The following is a 19,837-nucleotide window of genomic DNA, read 5'->3' as shown; positions in this document are numbered from 1 at the left end:
ATATATATATATGCATTCTATGTGTCTATATCTATTCTTTGGTTTCTGTTAGAAACCCTGTCATAGGGCTCCATTATATGTCCATTTTGCAAGCCTGCGAGAAAATCTCGCCATACGGATGCCATACGGATTACATAAGGATGCTGACATGCGCAAAATACGCGACCACACCTTGATTACGGATGACATACGGAGCACTATTTAGGGGTCATTCATCCGTATTACGCATGTAAAATACTGACCGTATTTTGCGCAGGTTAGTGTGACTCCAGCCTAAGGCTACATTCACACGACCGTGTTGTCAGTTAAACAAGCTGACTGCACTCGGACTAATGTTATTCAGTAGGGCTGATAAGATGGCCATTTTTTTTCACAGACTGAATGTCCACTTGAAATAATCGCAGCAGGCACTAGTCTGCTCTGTATTTCGGATGAGACTTACCCATTCAAGACTATGGGTGCACAAAAAGCAAAAAAAAATCCCATAAGGATTGACATACATTGCAATCCTTTAACGTAGGAAATTGTTTTTCGTCTTGTACATTTTCATAACCGCTGATTTATAAAAACGAATGCCATACGCACAATAAAGATGAAAAATTGTCAGTTTTTTTTCTGGATGAAAATCAGACATTTTTTTTATATGCTTGTGTGAATTTACCCAAAGTCTAAGAAGTAACTGTGAGAGACGGATGTAAGGGATTTAATTTTACAGATTGTGTCCTGCACCAGGCACTAGATATACATGGGCTGGTTCAGGGGAATCTCCAGTACCACATCTTCATCAGCTGGACACCTACAGGAAAGTGAGAGGAGGTTAATCAATATTTGCTTTATAAATGGATCTAGCATTAGAACGACACAATAAAGTCATCATGCAAGTTATCCTTTTTTCTACGCCAAAGTTGAAAAATTACCGAATTTTTCGAACTATAAGATGCACTTTTTTTCCTCTCAAAATGAGGAGGAAAATGGGGGGTGCGTTTTATAGTCCAGACGTATGGACTCTGGCTGTAGTGGGGAGGTGGGAGAGCAGTTTTGGCGGAGCAGCGGGTCACAGGAGGCTGGAGCCGGCGGCTGCGGGTAACTCCTGAGCCCGTTGCTAAAGAGACATGAATATTCACTGCACTCCACGCCCATATACAGTTCCTCCGTTTCTCCTATGAGATAGGCAGAGATCAAACATACAGTTTTCATGCATTTTTTAGAGGGCATAAGTCATCTTTTTATTTTTTCTTGTTGTATCCACTCCTTTTGCACAAAAAATGCATGAAAAAGACCGCACAAAAAATTGTATGTGTGAATTGATCTAATGCATACAGTGCACTCACTTGGGCCTATTAAGCAGGAGTTCTCTGCACAGTCTGTTCGTCTCCTCGTTCCACGTCTTACGAAGAGATTCTCCAGTTTCCAGCAGCTGCTTAATGTCTTCCTGAAGCCCCGTAATCATCTGAGGGAAGAGATTGATAGAGGTAAAGTTGAAGATAAAAAAGAGTAACTCCTCTTCAAAAGGAAAAAAAACAAACTTTTCTTAGATTTGAACCCAAAGATAATAAATAAGATCAAATGGATTTTGCATATCATTATTGGCATGTGAAGCTGGATGGGAGGACTCCAGACATTTTGTTCGCCGTAAGCATTAAATGTTTGCACCATAATCAGTGTTGTCCAACATTTCTTGTCTTATGTTAAATAAACCATCGAACCGTAACACAGTGATCAGATGACACCAATTATCATGAGCGAGACAGTCACCTGATGATACGCTTTAATTTCACTCCTCATCTCCTGGTTCTGATGACACATCCTCTTCATTGACAGAGGTAGAGACTCCAGATGTTGCTGGGAACAAAAAATGTTAGAGAATAGTTTCTAATGTGCAAATCAGGAGAAAATATACTGACCAGACACTGAACAAGCAGGAGTAACAATGAGATCAAGATAACATTTACTGACCAGACACTGAACAAGCAGGAGTAACAATGAGATCAAGATAACATTTACTGACCAGACACTGAACAAGCAGGAGTTGCAATGAGATCAAGATAACATTTGCTGACCAGACACTGAACAAGCAGGAGTTGCAAGGAAATCAAGGTAAGATTTGGTGACCAGACACTGAAGAAGCAGAAGCTACTTACTATAAGGCTGGAGTCACACTAACCTGCGCAAAATACGCTCCGTATTTTACATGCGTAATACGGATGACAGACCCCTAAATAGTGCTCCGTATGTCATCCGTAATCAAGGTGTGGTCGCGTATTTTGCGTATGTCAGCATCCGTATGGCGAGATTTTCTCGCAGGCTTGCAAAATGGACATATAATGGAGCCCTATGACAGGGTTTCTAACAGAAACCAAAGAATAGATATAGACACATAGAATGCATATATATATATATATATATATATATGTATGTATTCTATGTGTCTACATCTATTCTTTCGTTTCTTTATTAAACCTGTCAGTGTGAGTTTACTGTATCGTGCACTGAATTGCCGGCTTTGCTAAAAGACACCGGGTGCGTATTTCTCGCAAGTCACACGTGTATTCCGTGTGTAATCCGCATTTTTTGTGCACCCATAGACTTGCTTTGGCGTACTACGGGCGTAGTACGCTGAACATGGGGAGAACATACAATCTCCTTGCAGATGTTGTCCTTGGTGGGATTTGAACCCAGGACCCCAGCGCTGCAAGGCTGCAGTGCTAACCACTAACTGATCCCACCTCTCACAGCGCTGCCCGGCTCCCTGCTAGTTTCTTATCTTTTACTAGCCATGTAGACATGTCACTTGGTCACCATTGCAGTTCGTGGTTACAGCAGTCACGTGCCCATCGTCACTGACAGAAGAAGTACAGATTCAGGCCAGGCACCCGAGCAACACTAGGAGAGGAGCGGCAGGCGATTGGTACAGGAGTACACATTATTTTTTTTTATTTTTCACCATGCTAGGCCGTTAAAAAAAAAGAATGGTGGGCAACCCTGAATTCAGCAGAATTATGAGTGCAGCTCTGGATACAATAAAGAATAATACGTGATGTAACCCAAGATCAGAACAGGAAAAGTCATTGAAAGTGTTTGTAAAGTTACTCAACAATATATGAAGATTATGTTGAGACGTAATCTGTAAAATCCCCTCTGCAAACTGGTAAATGTATAATAAGGACCCATCATGGTATGTAGTGTCCAGCAATACAATGCTTGGGGTCACCTTTATATATTGTTTCCCCACACACCGTCACTGCTTGGCGGAGAGCATTTCCACGTATACTGACCATGTAGGATTACTTATTTGTCACATTACTGGCTGAGAAGTTGCATATGAGCAGACACTCCGGCCTGTGCCCTATATAGCAATTTATGAAAAGTGATGACCCCCCCTCCGGCCTGGAGTAGAGGAGCTGTATTTATTTATGTATATACAGCTACATTCGGAGGTACATTTTTAGTATCATAGCGATAATCATGTAAGAGATCACGATGAAATGCCCATAACTGGGGAACCGCTGGATTGTATGGAAATAGTTCTAATAATGTGTATGTTGTTTCCATGTATTCACCTCCCATGTATCTATCTATATAGCTGAGAACTTTTTATTTTCACCAACTGCGTGGTGCTGCAATCTCGCCCCTAGGGGGTCTCAGTTGGTACTGCAGTGCAAATGGCAATGGCGCTTCTGTGAACGGCGGTAAACTTTACTGACCAATTGGGAGAAACGATTTGGCTCCTTTTTTGGAGTGTTTCTGGAAGATTTACACGAGGGAAGAATGCAGCTTAAAGAACAGACTCAGCATGGACCCAGTATGGTGCATGCCAGACATAGCTCCGGGAACAGAGGAGATCCCCTGATAGCAGCGACAACAGAGTCTTTCCTGTCGTGTCGGGAACTCCGGTGCTTTTACTACTCGGCCTTTCTAGAAATCAATCACTGAGCCCCCGATATTTCGGAATCAAGCACGACACATACTATAATAGTGTATACACTGCCTACACAACGCTAGGGTCCGTCCATATCCCCCTGGCTCAAGAGATGTGTCAAGCTGCACTGATGTAGGAGTATATGTATATACATTGGATATGAAAAGTCTACACACCCCGGTTAAAATGCCAGGTTTTTGCCGAGTAAAATAAAGCATATCAAGAAAATTCACTTTAGAACTTCTTCCACCTTAAATGTCACCCGCATATAATTATGGATATTGTGGTGTAGTAACCACTGTGTCCGCTAGGGGGCGCTGTGTGCAGGTCCCAGGAGAAAGGATGAATGGCAGAATGTTGAATGGCCGTTAGGTATCTCAAAGTGGGTGGCTTTGAGATGGAGACTTATGTATGTGTGATCAGCAAGGTCTTTGCTGAGATGCTGACTTAATATGAGAGGGAGAAGTCTCCAGGTAACTAGAGAGTTGGGGGGCCTGGTTACCTACAAACCCACCCAGGGGATGTGTTTAAAGCACGGTTGTAAAGAGTGTGAAAATGCCTGAAGGACCTGTGATGAGGTCAGAGTCATGTGACCCAGTGGGCGTGGCTATGAACGATATAATGTGGCTGGGGTGAGTCACAAAGTGGTGAATGCAGGGACCTGGATGGTCCAGAGCGGAAGGTCCCGTGCGCAGGATTGTCTCCTGGCTAACAGCCGGTGTGTGACTGTGTGTAATGGCTGCCAGAGCCTGAAAGTTCCCTGGAGGGATATGGACGTCTGCAGCATGAGTGACACTCGTGTTACATATTAACCAATATATAAGAGCACTAAATGAAAATAAAAATAATATAATATATAAATCAATAATAGTGATATAGTGAATTTTATCTATCACCAGTGGTCACAGAGGTGGAAACCACCCAAAAAGACCAAAAACACCAAAAGTACTCATACAAACAGACAGAGTAGGTATATGATACAAAATATTTTTATTAATATGCAAACAATATGAACAATGGCAATGGGGAAATACCCAAAACACAGTGCCTGTATTTACTGCCTTATAGCAAATAATTAATATAAATACAATAAATTCTAAAATATCTATATCAAATAGGCCGGCATAAAAGGTAAAAAGACTAATATCTCCCAAATAAATCGTCAGGAATTTCCATTCCGAAACGCGCGTTTCGTGTTACAAAGTAGTTAGTACACAGCATTATTTACAGAGAGTCTGATTAACCAATAACGCCTATATAAAGTTTTGCTGTTCTAAGAAAAACTTTCTGACATTTTCTTAGTTGCATTTTACATCAAAGACATGGTCCATAAACAAATTACAACACAGCAAAGGGATCTCATTGATTAAAGTTATCAGTCAGGAGAAGGGTACAAAACCTTTCCAAAGCATTAGATTTACCATGGAGCACTGTGAAGACGGTCATCAAGAAGTGGTTTAGGTTTGTCACTACAGTGACATTACATACACTGGACGTCCCTCAAAAATTAATGAAAAGACAAGAAGGAAATTGGTCCAGCAGGCTGCCAAGAGGCCTACAGTAACATTACAGAAGCTGCAGGAATTTCTGGCAAGTACTGATTGTGCACTGCATGTGACAACAACCTCCAGTATTCTTTATATGTCTTGTCTGTGGGGTAAGGAGGCAAGATGGAAGAGTTTTTTTTACTAACAAAAACATCCAAGCCCGGATATGTTTTGCCAAAACCTACATCAGGTTTGCCAAAAGCATGTGGGAAAACGTGTTAGGCTGAGTTCACACGTCGCGGTGTTTTCGCGGCGGTTTTAAACATGCGATTTTGCAGGGAAAAAATGCGAAAAATAAGCATCCCATGCAATCCTATGGGATTCCGCAATGCTGTGTTAATGCTGCGTTTTTTTCCGCGGCGGAATCACTTCGCAGTAAAAAACGCAGCATGCTCATTAATTTAGTGGAATCGCGGCGATTCCGCCCACATAGGAATGCATTGTTCTGCTTACTTTCCCCATGTGGCTGTGCACACCATGCGAAAAGTAAGCAGAACATTTGCGGATGGTACCCACGGTCCGGAGGAGACTGTCCTCCGGGCTCTGGGTACCATATCCCTGTAAAAAAATAGAATTTAAAATAAAAAATATTGTTATTCCCACCTTCCGGCGTCCCGCGCAGCCTTCCCGCCTCTCTCCACGCTCCCAGTCCCAGTAATCCTTTGCGAGAATGACCGCAATGACGTCGCGATCTCGCGGGAGCGCAACGTCTCGCGGTCATTCGCAATAACGTCGCAGGAGCGCGACGTCTCGCGGTCATTCGCGCAAAGGATTACTGGGACCGGGAGCATGGAGAGAGGCGGGAAGGCTGCGCGGGACGCCGGAAGGTGAGAATAACAATATTTTTTATTTTTTTTATTATTTTTTACATTTTATCTTTTACTACTGATGCCGCATAGGCAGCCTCAATAGTAAAAAGTTGGTCACACTAGTCAAAGACTATGTTTGACGAGTGTGACCAACCTGTCAATCAGTTCTCCAAGTGATGCTCCAGATTGCTTGGAAAACGCTAGCATTCTGCAAGCTAATTACGCTTGCAAATCACTAGTTTTTCCGCGGGAAAATTGCGGGAATTTAAAATGCGAATTTCTCGCGGAATGGAATTTCGGCATTCTCGCGGTGAATGTAGCCTTATGGTCTCATGAAACCAAGACTGAACTTTTTGTCCATAAATTCAAGTGGTATTGTCACGCCGTCACTATATACTCACTCGGCCTAAGCTCCCGCGCCGCAGCCCTCCACCGTCCGACAGCCACGGTGGTCCCTTCTGACAGGTCCGCGGCCGACGGCGTCTCTGCATGCAATGCGCATGCGCCATAGGCCGCGCCTCCCTTCTGTCATTTGTGCTCCGGCGGTGCCCTGACCCGGAAGCACCACCGGACCAATGGCCGATCAGACAGGGGCATATCAGGCCGCCCTCCTTTGAGGGAGGTGCCTGATCACTGCGTTTGCTAGCACACTGGGCCCTGCTTCCTCGTGTTCCTGCTGCAGCCTCACAGTCCAGTACTCCGTGGTTCCTGCCGCGGTCTCGCAGTCCTGTACTCCCTGGTTCCTGCCGCAGTCTCACAGTCCAGTACTCCGTGGTTCCTGCCGCAGTCTCGCAGTCCTGTACTCCGTGGTTCCTGCTGCTGTCTCGCAGTCCAGTACTCCGTGGTTCCTGCTGCTGTCTCGCAGTCCAGTACTCCGTGGTACCTGCTGCAGTCTCGCAGTCCTGTACTCCATGGTATCTGCTGCAGTCTCGCAGTCCTGTACTCCGTGGTACCTGCTGCAGTCTCGCAGTCCTGTACTCCATGGTTCTTGCTACAGTCCTACTCCAGTCCTGTCTCCAGTGTTCCTTCTCCCTCCGGCTGTCTATGCTCCAGTCCTGCAGTCCTACTCCAGTCCTGTCTCCAGTGTTCCTGCTATCCGTGGCTCGACCCTGCAATCCTACTTTGGTCCGATCTTCCACAGTCTCGTGCTCCTACTCCAGTCCATTCTGAGCCGCCCCTCTCGGTACCGGCTATCGTGGTATCCGAACCCCTGGGCCTGCTCCTAACAATCCCTGTATAGGGGTCGGCTCCACCTGGCTGCTCGCCCGGGGTCCCTCGGTGCCACGGTCCAGAGGGTACACTCCTAGAGACTTTCCTCACCAGACCAGCAGTGATAACAGGTATGTTTGGCACAAAGCCAGCACTGCGCATCCCCAAAATAACACCATACTCACATTGAAGCATGGTGGAGGCAACATTATGTTTTGGGACATTTTTTCCGCCATGGATACTGGCGCTGTAGTCAAGATGAAGGGAATTATGAAGAGTTCTCATTCATATAAAGAGGAATTTCACCTTTGAACACAACGACTCTAAGCATATCTCCAAATCAACAAAAGAATGGCTTCAATAGAAGATCAAAGTTTTGGAATGGCCCCGCCAGGGCCCAGACCTGAATCCAATAGAAAGCCTGTGCGTGACCTGAAGAGGGCACTGTACACTGGAGACGCCCTTATAAATCTGACAGATTTGGAGCTACTTTAATAAGGAGTGGACAAAGATTACCAATTTTAGATGTGTCATGCTGATACACGCCTACCCAAAAAACTGAATGGTATCAAAAATTAAAAGGGTATTTAAAAAAAAAAATAGTTCAAGGGTATGCATATTTGTGCAAACACAATATTTTAGATTTCAGTTTGTTTCTTAATTGATTTGTACAGATTATGGGCGACATTAAAGGGAATCTGTCACCCCTTTTTTGAGATATCATATAATGATATCATTCAATTGTGTGTTACATAAGGATTCTCTTAGTACTTTTGCTTCCCCCTGACCCCGCACCTTTCATGCATAAATACATCTGAACTGATATAAAAAAAAGGTATGTAAACTGCCACGGTCCGGTCCGCTGGGTGGGGCTTATTCACTTGCTCCCCCCTCCGTTTTGCTCTACGCATTTCTTCTTGTGCAGAGCAAGACAGGGAGGGGGGGGAGCAGTTGAATAAGCCCCGCCCAGCAGACCGGAACGTGGCAGTTTACATACATCTGAACCGATATAAAAAAGGTATTTACAGTATGGATGAAAGGTGCGGGGTCACGGGGAAGCAAAAGTACTAAGAGAATCCTTATGTGACACACAATTGAATGAGATCATTATATGATATCTCAAAAAAGGGGTGACAGAGTCCCTTTAAAGGTGGAAAAAGTTCTGAAATGATTCTTCTATATGACAAAAAACAGGGGTGTGTAGACTGCCTTTATATATATATGTCTATATTGCATATACAGTGGGGAAAATAAGTACCGTATATCCTCGTGTGTATAAGCCAAGATTTTCAGCCCATTTTTTTGGGCTGAAAGTCCCCCTCTCGGCTTATACATGGGTCATATACCTGGGGGTCGGTGGGGGAGGGGTCGGCGGGGGTGTCAGAGATCATACTTACCTGTCCTGCCGCGGTCTCTGCAGCCTTGCTTCTCCACTGTCTCTCCCTTCCTGTCTTCAGAGGTCACGTGGTACCGCTCATTACCACTCATGAATATGCGCATATTCATGAGTGTAATGAGCGGTACCACGTGACCGCTGAAGACAGGAAGGGAAACAGTGGAGAAGTGAGGCTGCAGAGACCGCGGCAGGATGGGTGAGTATAGCGATATTCACCTGTCCCCCGGTCCATCGCTGCTCACCGCTGTCTCTGCTGCATCCTGTGTCAGTGACGTTTAGGCAGCAGGGGGCGCGGTGACGTGGTTAGTGCGCGCCGCCCCTCTGCTGGCTGAACAGTCACTGACAAGAAGCGGCAGACAGCGGCGATGGACCCAGGAGAGGTATGGGCTTTTTTTTTTTGCATCAGCATATGGGGCATATTCTATGGAGCAGCTTATGGGGGCATAGTCTATGGAGCAGCATATGGGGGCATAGTCTATGGGGCAGCATATGGGGGCATATTCTATGGAGCAGCATATGGGGGCATAGTCTATGGGGCAGCATATGGGGGGCATAAACTATGGAGAAGCATATGGGGGCATAAACTATGGAGAAGCATATGGGGGCATAATCTATGGAGCAGCATATGGGGGTATAAACTATGGAGAAGTGTATGGGGGCATAATCTATGGAGCTGCATATGGGGCATATTCTATGGAGCAGCATATGGGGGCATAAACTATGGAGCAGCATATGTGGGCATATTCTATGGAGCAGCATATGGGGACATATCCTATGGAGCAGCATATGGGGGTATAAACTATGGAGAAGCATATGGGGGCATAGTCTATGGCTTCCACCCTCGTCTTATACATGAGTCAATAAGTTTTCCCAGTTTTTTGTGGCAAAATTAGGGGGTCGACTTATACACGGGTCGGCTTATACGCGAGTATATATGGTATTTGAAACGCTGCCGCTTTTGCAAGTTTTCCCACCTACAAACAATGGAGAGATCTGTTATTTTTATCATAGGTACACTTCAATTGTGAGAGGCAGAATCTTAAAAAAAATCCACAAAATCAATTATATTATTTTTACATAATTAATTTTCATTTTATTAATTATTTTACCTACATTATATATAGACATCGATTCACTGATCCACCTGATAAGGATCTACAGTGAAGACATCGGGATGTACTTCGGACTGGAGAAGTGTGGCCGGTTGGTAATTAAGAGAGGCAAGGTAGTTAAGACCGATGGAGTGGAATTACCAGCAGGGCACATAGCAGATGTACAGACATGCTACAAGTACCTCAGCATCCCACAGGGATACGGTAACCATGATGAGGTGCCAAGGAAAGCGGCAACATCCAAATGCCATCAAAGGGCAAGACAGGTCCTGAAGAGCCAGCTCAATGGGAAGAATAAAATCTGTGCCATCAATACATATGCCCTGCCAGTTATCAGATAAAAAAAGGGGAGAAGCCAGCACTGCTTGTGGTCAGAACGCAATACATAAAGTGCATATGCACATATTGATTTCCAACTGTATTTCAAAATTAGACATTTAGCAAAAAATTGGTCAATTATTTGTGCCACCCCGCGGCATTCTCATATGGGGCAGTACTACTCTATGATTTTTATATTTGCTGTGCCATTACAGCCTCCTAAATATATTAAAAGCAAGACCACATTAAATGCAAACTGTACCTGAAGCATTTCTGAATCACTCCCATGGAGCCAGAAAAGGCGAGAGCAGATAAAGGTTGACCAGGTCCGGACATAGACATTTCAGGTTTAACCTCCACACTGCCGAACCAGCACCACAGATGAAGGGTGATACAGGCCCAGGCATATGCGCTTTATGTATTGCGTTCTGACCATAAGCAGCGCTGGCTTCTCCCCTTTTGTCACTTATCAGATACCCTGCTTGCATTGTGCGCTGGCCAAAAGAAGAGATGGAAGCTGCAGATGTGAAGACACGAAAGCTCCTCACAATGCATGGAGGTCTCCACCCTAAGTCTAGCACGAAAAGAGTGTATACCAACAGAAAGGAGGGTGGGCGAGGCTTGATAAGCATCCAAGCCACCATTATGGATGAAACAAGAAATATCCAGGAATACATCAGAAGAATGGCGCCAGAAGATGATGTGTTGAGAGAAAACCTAAGGCAACAACAATAATGGATGTGGAAGGAAGAAAAGGAACATGAAACACCATGGCAAGACAAGTCACTGCATGGGATGTACCATCGACAGATAATGGACGTGGCTGACATGAAGAAGTCCTAACAATGGCTGGAGAAAGCTGGACTCCGAGACAGCACAGAGGCACTAATCATAGCGGCACAAGAGCAAGCACTAAGTACCAGATATATAGAAGCAGGAATCTACCACACAAGACAAGAACCAAGGTGCAGACTATGCAAAAAAACCTCAGAAACCATCCAACACATAGTGTCAGGATGCAAAATGCAAGCAGGTACAGCATATACCGAACGCCACAACCAAGTAGCAGGAATTGTATACAGGAACATCTGCACAGCATATGGGCTAAGTCCAGGTGGGAGACCCCAGACAAAGTGGTGGAAAATGAAAGGGCTAAAATTCTGTGGGACTTCAAGATCCAGACAGGTAAGCAGGTGTTGGCTAACTGTTATGATTGAGTCACCGTAGGAGGCAGACACAAAAATAGAAGCTACGTCCAGAAAACCAGAGAAGTTGGCAGCTATCAGATTGCAGACCCCTGAACCTATCAACACAACTAGCAGTAGCCGTGGGGGGTTCCTACGATGCCCTAGACCCCTCGATCACAGCCGGAGCGCCAAATAGCCTAAAGACAGAAAAGGAAATCTAAACTGCCCCAGAGCAGACCCCAAAGTAAAAGGCAGCCCCCAACATATAATGACGGTGAAGCAAGATGAAAAAACACTCACACAGATAGAAAGATAGGCTGAGCAAACGATGGGGCCCAAGCTAGCTAAACAGAACAGGAAAGGAAGGTTGCTGTCTGCAATCTGCCAAAACCCTATCAAAGACATAAGCCAACAAGCTGATATGAAAAAGACCCTGAAGCAGCTAGGCTTCAAAAACTAAATCAGCACTCAGGTATTTTCAGAAGACAGAACTAAAGGAATTCAGCACACCCCAGCAGGGAATGGCAGAAATCCAGAAAAACAAAGCAAAACAAAGTCTAAGCACAAATGCAAAAGGCCGAGCAGAAAACTTAGCTTTAGAGGAGCAGGAATTCAGACTGGTCTCCAAGGATCCCACAGAGAAATCACCCGCAGGGCAGAAGGGCGTCGGCAGCCTTATATCCAGTCAGTAACTCCACTCAGCCAGTCATCATCATCAGACTCAGGTGTTTGATAATCAGGCTCACTACCTTTCTTTACCAGAAGAGGGATTTCCTCGGGCCTCAGTAGTGAAGGGGAAAATGAACTCACAACAGTACCTCCCCCTTGAGGAGGGGTCACCGAACCCTCAACCACGCCACCAGGGCGATCAGGGTGAGCCCGATGAAAGGCACGCACCAATCTTTTGGCATGAATATCAGAGGCAGAGACCCAGGAATTATCCTCCTGACCATAACCCTTCCACTTAACCAAATACTGGAGTCTCCGTCTAGCCAGACGGGAATCCAGTACTTTCTCTACCTCATATTCCATGTTACCTTCAACCAATACAGGGTCTGGAGGTGCCACCCCCGGAACAACAGGTTCAACAAACCTCTTCAACAAAGATTTATGGAACACATTATGGATTTTAAATGTGACAGGAAGAGCCAAACGAAAAGAGACCGGATTAATAATCTCCAAAATCTTGTAAGGTCCAATAAATCTAGGCTTAAACTTAGGAGAAGCCACCTTCATAGCAATATTTTTTGATGATAACCACACCATATCACCAACCTTAAACTGGGGACCAATGGTCCTATGTCGGTTGGAAAACCGCTGGGCCTTTTCCTGGGAGAGAGATAACTTATCCACCACTTGGTCCCAGATCTGGTGCATTCTCTCCACCACAGTGTCAACACCTGGGCAGGCAGAGGGCTCCACCTGCCCTGAAGAAAATCGAGGATGAAACCCAAAGTTACAAAAAAAAAGGTGACATCAAAGTGGCAGAACTAGCTCTATTATTTAAAGCAAATTCGGCCAAGGGCAAAAATGAAACCCAATCATCCTGATCAGCAGAAATAAAACATCTCAAATATGACTCCAAGGTCTGGTTTGTTCTCTCTGTCTGCCCATTGGTCTGAGGGTGAAAAGCAGAGGAGAAGGACAACTGAATTCCCAGCTTGGAACAGAAAGTTCTCCAAAATCTAGACACAAACTGGACGCCTCTGTCAGATACAATGTTCTCAGGAATCCCGTGCAAGCGAACCACCTGTTGTAAAAACAGGGGCACCAACTCAGAGGAAGACGGCAACTTAGGGAGTGGTACAAGATGAGCCATCTTAGAGAACCTATCACAAATCACCCAAATAACAGTCATCCTTTGAGAGACAGGCATATCAGAGATGAAATCCATTGAAATATGGGTCCATGGCCTCTTGGGGACAGGCAAAGGCATCAACAACCCACTAGAGCGAGAACACGATTTAGACCGGGAGCACGTCCCACAGGACTGCACAAAATTCCTGACATCACGAGACAAGGAGGGCCACCAAAAAGACCGACTCACCAGATCTCTAGTACCAAAAATACCTGGATGACCAGCCAAAGCAGAGCAATGAACTTCAGACATCACTCTCTTCTTCCACTGGTCAGGAACATACAACTTTCCACTGGGACAACGCTCAGGTTTGTCCTCCTGGAACTCTTCCAGAGCACGTCTCAAATCGGGCGAGATGGCAGAAAGAACTACCCCTTCGCCTAAGATGGTAGCAGGCTTGGTCACCACAGGAGAATCAGCAAAGAAGCTCCTAGAGAGGGCGTCTGCCTTGACATTCTTAGTTCCAGGAAGAAAAGAAACCACAAAATCAAAACGTGTAAAAAACAAGGCCCACCTAGCCTGTCTAGGGTTCAAGCGCTTAGCCGACTCTAGGTAAATCAAATTCTTGTGGTCAGTGAGGACCACGACTTGATGCTTAGCTCCCTCCAACCAATGTCTCCACTCCTCAAATGCCCATTTCATGGCCAACAGTTCCCGATTCCCCACATCATAGTTACGTTCAGATGGAGAGAACTTTCGGGAAAAGAAAGCACAGGGATTCATTTTAGATGTTACAGGATCTTTTTGGGACAAAACAGCTCCTGCACCAATCTCAGAAGCATCCACCTCTACCTGGAACGGAAGTGAGACATCAGGTTGCCGCAAAACCGGGGCGGAGGTGAATCTTCGCTTCAGCTCCTGAAAGGAAGAAACAGCCTCCGGAGACCAATTTAACACATCAGCACCCTTGTTAGTCAAATCAGTCAACGGATACTGATATTTAACAGTAATTTTGTTGAGGGCACGATAATCAATACAAGGTCTTAATGATCCATCCTTTTTGGCTACAAAAAAAAACAAACCGGCACCTAAGGGTGACGAGGATGGTCTAATATGACCCTTCTCCAACGCCTCCTTAATATAGGATCGCATAGCCTCGTGCTCGGGTACAGATAGATTGAAGAGCCGACCCTTGGGAAATTTACACCCCGGGCTCAGTTCAATTGCACAGTCATAACTCCTATGAGGAGGCAGAGACGCAGACTCATTCTCACTAAATACATCATAAAAGTCCGCCAAATAATCAGGAACATCATGCGACTGAGGAGAGGTGGAAAACACCGGAGCCTCACTAAAGGCACACCGACAACCCCAACTCACCACAGACACAGATTTCCAATCCAAAACTGGATTATGAATTTGTAACCAGGGAAACCCCAGAACAATAGTATCATGCAGATTATGCAACACCAAAAATCTGCAATTTTCTTGATGGTCTGGGGCGACCCGCATTACCACCTGGGTCCAAAACTGAGGTTTATTTTTAGCCAAAGGAGTAGCATCAATCCCCCTCAAAGGGATAGGCGTCTGCAGAGGTGTCATCGGAAATCCACAACGTTTAGCAAAATCCAAGTCCATTAGGTTTAGGGCTGCTCCCGAATCCACAAAAGCCTTGGCGGAAAATGTGGACAGGGAGCAGATCAGAGTAATAGCCAGAAGAAACTTAGGTTGAACACCACCAACAGAAAACGTGTGTGCAAAGCGTTTCTCTCGTTTAGGACAGACAGAAATAATATGCGAGGCATCTCCACAGAAAAAACACAACTTATTACGCCTTCTGAACTCCTGACGCTGCTCTCTGGAAAAAACTCTATCACATTGCATAGGTTCAGACATTTGTTCAACAGGTGGCAACACCTCTCGTGCAGCTTTGCATTCGCGCAAACGCCGATCAACCTGAATGGCTAATGACATAGAATCGTCAAGACCAGGGGGAACAGGAAATCCCACCATAGTATCTTTTACGGCTTCTGACAACCCCTTCCGAAAGAGAGCAGCCAAGGCATTATCATTCCAGGTAGTAAGTACTGCCCACTTTCGGAATTTTTGACAGTACAATTCTGCAGAATCACGACCCTGGTTCAATGCCAGCAGGGTCTTTTCAGCCTGATCAATGGCATTAGGTTCGTCATACAACAACCCCAAGGCCTGAAAAAATGCGTTCACATTAGTCAGAATAGGATCATCTGGTTTCAAAGAAAACGCCCAATCCTGGGGATCGCCATGCAGCAAAGAGATGACAATTTTAACCTGCTGCGCGGAGCTCCCTGACGAGTTAGGCTTCAAGGCAAAAAATAATTTACAATTATTTTTGAAATTCAAAAATTTAGACCGATCCCCAAAAAATACATCAGATGTAGGAATCTTTGGTTCAGCAGCATGTGAATGAGCAAGGTAGGCGGAAATTCCCCGCACTTCCACAGCGAGCTGCTCCACACGATCAGACAATTGCTTTATCTCCATTGAGAGAAAAAAAAAATTCCCCCTACGGCCTCAGAGATATAGAGGAAAAAATATACACTTTTTTTTTTTTTTTTTTACAATTCTTTCCTGCTATTGAGTACCCTAGGATCTGCGGTATGGCGGGTGATTCTGTTATGATTGAGTCACCGTAGGAGGCAGACACAAAAATAGAAGCTACGTCCAGAAAACCAGAGAAGTTGGCAGCTATCAGATTGCAGACCCCTGAACCTATCAACACAACTAGCAGTAGCCGTGGGGGGTTCCTACGATGCCCTAGACCCCTCGATCACAGCCGGAGCGCCAAATAGCCTAAAGACAGAAAAGGAAATCTAAACTGCCCCAGAGCAGACCCCAAAGTAAAAGGCAGCCCCCAACATATAATGACGGTGAAGCAAGATGAAAAAACACTCACACAGATAGAAAGTTAGGCTGAGCAAACGATGGGGCCCAAGCTAGCTAAACAGAACAGGAAAGGAAGGTTGCTGTCTGCAATCTGCCAAAACCCTATCAAAGACATAAGCCAACAAGCTGATATGAAAAAGACCCTGAAGCAGCTAGGCTTCAAAAACTAAATCAGCACTCAGGTATTTTCAGAAGACAGAGCTAAAGGAATTCAGCACACCCCAGCAGGGAATGGCAGAAATCCAGAAAAACAAAGCAAAACAAAGTCTAAGCACAAATGCAAAATGCCGAGCAGAAAACTTAGCTTTAGAGGAGCAGGAATTCAGACTGGTCTCCAAGGATCCCACAGAGAAATCACCCGCAGGGCAGAAGGGCGTCGGCAGCCTTATATCCAGTCAGTAACTCCACTCAGCCAGTCATCATCATCAGACTCAGGTGTTTGATAATCAGGCTCACTACCTTTCTTTACCAGAAGAGGGAGTTCCTCGGGCCTCAGTAGTGAAGGGGAAAATGAACTCACAACAGCTAACCATCCAGGCATTGTCATAATAGACAAGGATAAGAAGACAGCAATGATAATAGATGTGTCAGTGCCAAGTCAGCAACATCAGGAAGAAGGAATATGAGAAGCTGGAGAAATACCAGGGCCTCAAAGGAGACCTGGAGAAAATGTGGAAGGTGAAGGCAACAGTGATTCCAGTGGTGGAGCAGTGACCCTTATGTTGGGAAAATGGCTACAACAGATCTCAGGAGCAACATCTGAGCTCTCTGTCCAGAAAAGCGCAATACTGGGAACAACTAAGATCCTGCGCAGAACCCTCAAACTCCCAGGCCTCTGATAGAGGACGCGAGAATGAGAAAGGACAACAAAGGCCACCTCCATTGAGGGGTGAGAAGGAAGTTTTTTTTTAATATAGTGTGTGTGTATATACTGTATATATATATATATATATATATATATAATCCAATTTGGCAAGTTATCAACTATCAACTATCCACAATTGCTGGGGGTCGGACTACTGGGACCCCATCAATCCCAGGACTGGGGCTTTAAAATTAACCAGTTAGAAGGGAGCAATGACTGTGTATGTGTATAAGGGTCTGCACTGTGATAATTTTTAAAGATAAATTCCCAATTATTTGCTGATTATTAATATCCTTTCTTCCACCCTATGGCCAATTATATATTTGTCACATGTCAGTTCCAAAAATGGTATATACTGGAGCATTAAGTACTACCACTATTACTATTATTGTATCTTCTGCAGCTGTCAAATTCAGTTTTTTTCTACATTATGAATAACATGACTGGACTCATGGAGTGTGGGGTCACTCTACAGCAATACTACCCATGTTCCAGGTCTTCTCTCCTCCATCCAGAGAGGCTTATGTAACAGATATCCCTATATATGAGCAATGGATTGAGCACATTGCACTGTAGTCTGGTGACTGTATCAGATGAGTCACTATGAAATAAAAACCTTGGCATCACTCACCTCTACTACAACCTGGAGAACACCGTCCTTCACTTTCTGATGACTTTCCAACAACTTTTCAATCTCTGTCTGAGCCAGCGCTTCCACATCAGTCGCCTGATCCTTGTGAAGGACATGAATGCCAGAAGTCGTAAAGCACAAATGCTTAAAGCAGCAGAAAATCCATAATGGGTGACATTTTAAGAAATCTTATCCATATGCTGTGGGCCCTCCAATGGCAAGGTTTGCTTTCATTTTCTTTGTAACCTGGCCTACGGTAACGAGGTGTCATATCGACACATAAGCACTGCAGTCAATGACAGACTACAACATTTGCATGTGGCCATACGTCACAATTTATCTTAGAGTATTTCTTTGTGAAGTTAGAATCCCCCATTATATCTCCCAAATCCCCCAAACCACATATCCAAGCCCTTTCCACTTCCTGCCGACTTCAACTCAAAAATATTTCACGGATCCGTAAATTCCTCAACCAAGAATCTGCAAAACCCCTAGTCCATGCTCTTATCATCTCATGCCTTGACTACTGCAACCTCCTGCTCTGTGGCCTCCCCTTTAACACTCTCGCATCCCTCCAATCTATTCTAAACTCTGCAGCCCGACTAATCCACCTGTACCCCCGCTATTCCCTGGCCTCTCCCCTCTGTCAATCCCTGCACTGGCTCCTCATTACCCAAAGACTCCAGTTCAAAACCCTAACCATGACATACAAAGCCATCCACAACCTGAGTCCTCCATACATCTGTGACCTCATCTCCCGGTACTTACCTGCACGCAACATCCGATCCTCACAAGATCTCTTCTCTACCCCCTCTTATCTCCTCTTCCCACAATCGCAAACAAGATTTCTCCCACGCATCCCCCTACTCTGGAACTCTCTACCACCTGAAGACCTACCTCTTCCGACAAGCCTGCAACCTGCAGTAACCACTGATCCACTAAACTGCTGCACGACCACCTCTACCCTCGCCTACTGTATCCTCACCTATCCCTTGTAGATTGTGAGCCCTCGCGGGCAGGGTCCTGTCGTGACTTGTATTGTTTAAGATTACTGTACTTTTATTTATTATGTATACCCCTCTCACATGTAAAGCGCCATGGAATAAATGGCGCTATAATAATAAATAATAATTATATAGGCAGTGGTCTGTTCAACTGATTCATCACTGCAGAGCAGAGCAGACCGATGCATGCAGTTAGGCTGGGGTCACACTTGCGAGAAATACTCGGGACCGGAGTGTGCGGCGGCAGTGCCGGGTATTGAGACGCGAGACTCGTGAGAGTTTCTCGTAAGTGTGACCCCGGCCTAAGTGGGGGGTCTGACAACTACAGTAAAAATCACATGGTGAGGTCGAATAGCTGAACATTAAACCTAATGCTTCTCACCTGATGCAGATCACATAATAGACGTATCTGTCTCTCCAGCTCTGCAGCCTGAAGGGTTTTGATTGAATGGCCCCGGTCTCGGTAATCTCGCAGTTGTTGAAGATCTTTCTGGGCTTCCTGAATCTTTTCTTCACAATTCAGCAGCTGACGACGTAATACTGAAGAAAACAGAATTTCATTTCTTAAGGCTACTTTTATACTGTTTTTGTCAGCCTTTTGTTACTGGTAGAAAAAAAAGTGAATTTCATGGGTTGTTTTTTTTAATCCTATGAACAAGTTTATAGAAAGCCACCTAGGAAAAAATTCCTACATACAACATGTTGGATAAATACAAGTAGAAATGCCCAAATGCAACAAAAGGCATGAAAAATGCAACATTTTCCTACTGATCAATTGGCAATAAATGGTGTGGTAAGGAAACGTGGGAAAGAACGGTAGGGAATATGCTGCCTGTAGTGGCACTGCAAAAACATAATGATTTTATTACTATTAGTGTAAAGTGCAAATGGAAAGAAGACAGAATATAGGTTGTGTCCACTTAAGAACACCTGGATGTGTAGTTAAATGTTGAAGAATAGATATTAAAGGGTTATTCCCAAATTATTTCCTATCCTCAGGATAGGGAATAACTTGCTGATCGCAGAGTGTCGGACCACGGGGACCCCTAGAGAGTCTGAGATTTCATCTCTACTAGAGCGTGATACTGCAGGCCTGGGCTGCACGGAGTAGAGGTGT

At 44.9% G+C, this 19,837-nt stretch overlaps 1 protein-coding gene across 3 annotated transcripts in view; it reads right to left on the bottom strand.

Moving 5' to 3' along the window:
• Positions 1–587: 587 nt before the first annotated feature.
• The window catches only part of CUNH20orf96 (chromosome unknown C20orf96 homolog), a 39,428-nt gene continuing 20,178 nt past the window's right edge, over positions 588–19,837 (bottom strand). For all 3 annotated transcript variants that reach the window (XM_073580732.1, XM_073580734.1, XM_073580733.1), the window contains 5 exons: positions 19,103–19,260; positions 17,717–17,818; positions 1,756–1,842; positions 1,332–1,450; positions 588–796 (listed from right to left, as the gene is read on the bottom strand). In XM_073580732.1, coding sequence (XP_073436833.1) covers positions 736–796; positions 1,332–1,450; positions 1,756–1,842; positions 17,717–17,818; positions 19,103–19,260 — 527 coding nt within the window. In that variant the 3' untranslated portion in view covers positions 588–735. The remainder of the gene's footprint in view (positions 797–1,331; positions 1,451–1,755; positions 1,843–17,716; positions 17,819–19,102; positions 19,261–19,837) is intronic.

The sequence above is a fragment of the Dendrobates tinctorius genome, unplaced genomic scaffold, assembly GCF_039654945.1.
Source record: "Dendrobates tinctorius isolate UK_male_01 unplaced genomic scaffold, ASM3965494v1 ptg000065l, whole genome shotgun sequence".
In the NCBI taxonomy this organism is placed as follows: domain Eukaryota; kingdom Metazoa; phylum Chordata; class Amphibia; order Anura; family Dendrobatidae; genus Dendrobates; species Dendrobates tinctorius.
This window is presented reverse-complemented; position numbering and strand designations above follow the sequence as displayed.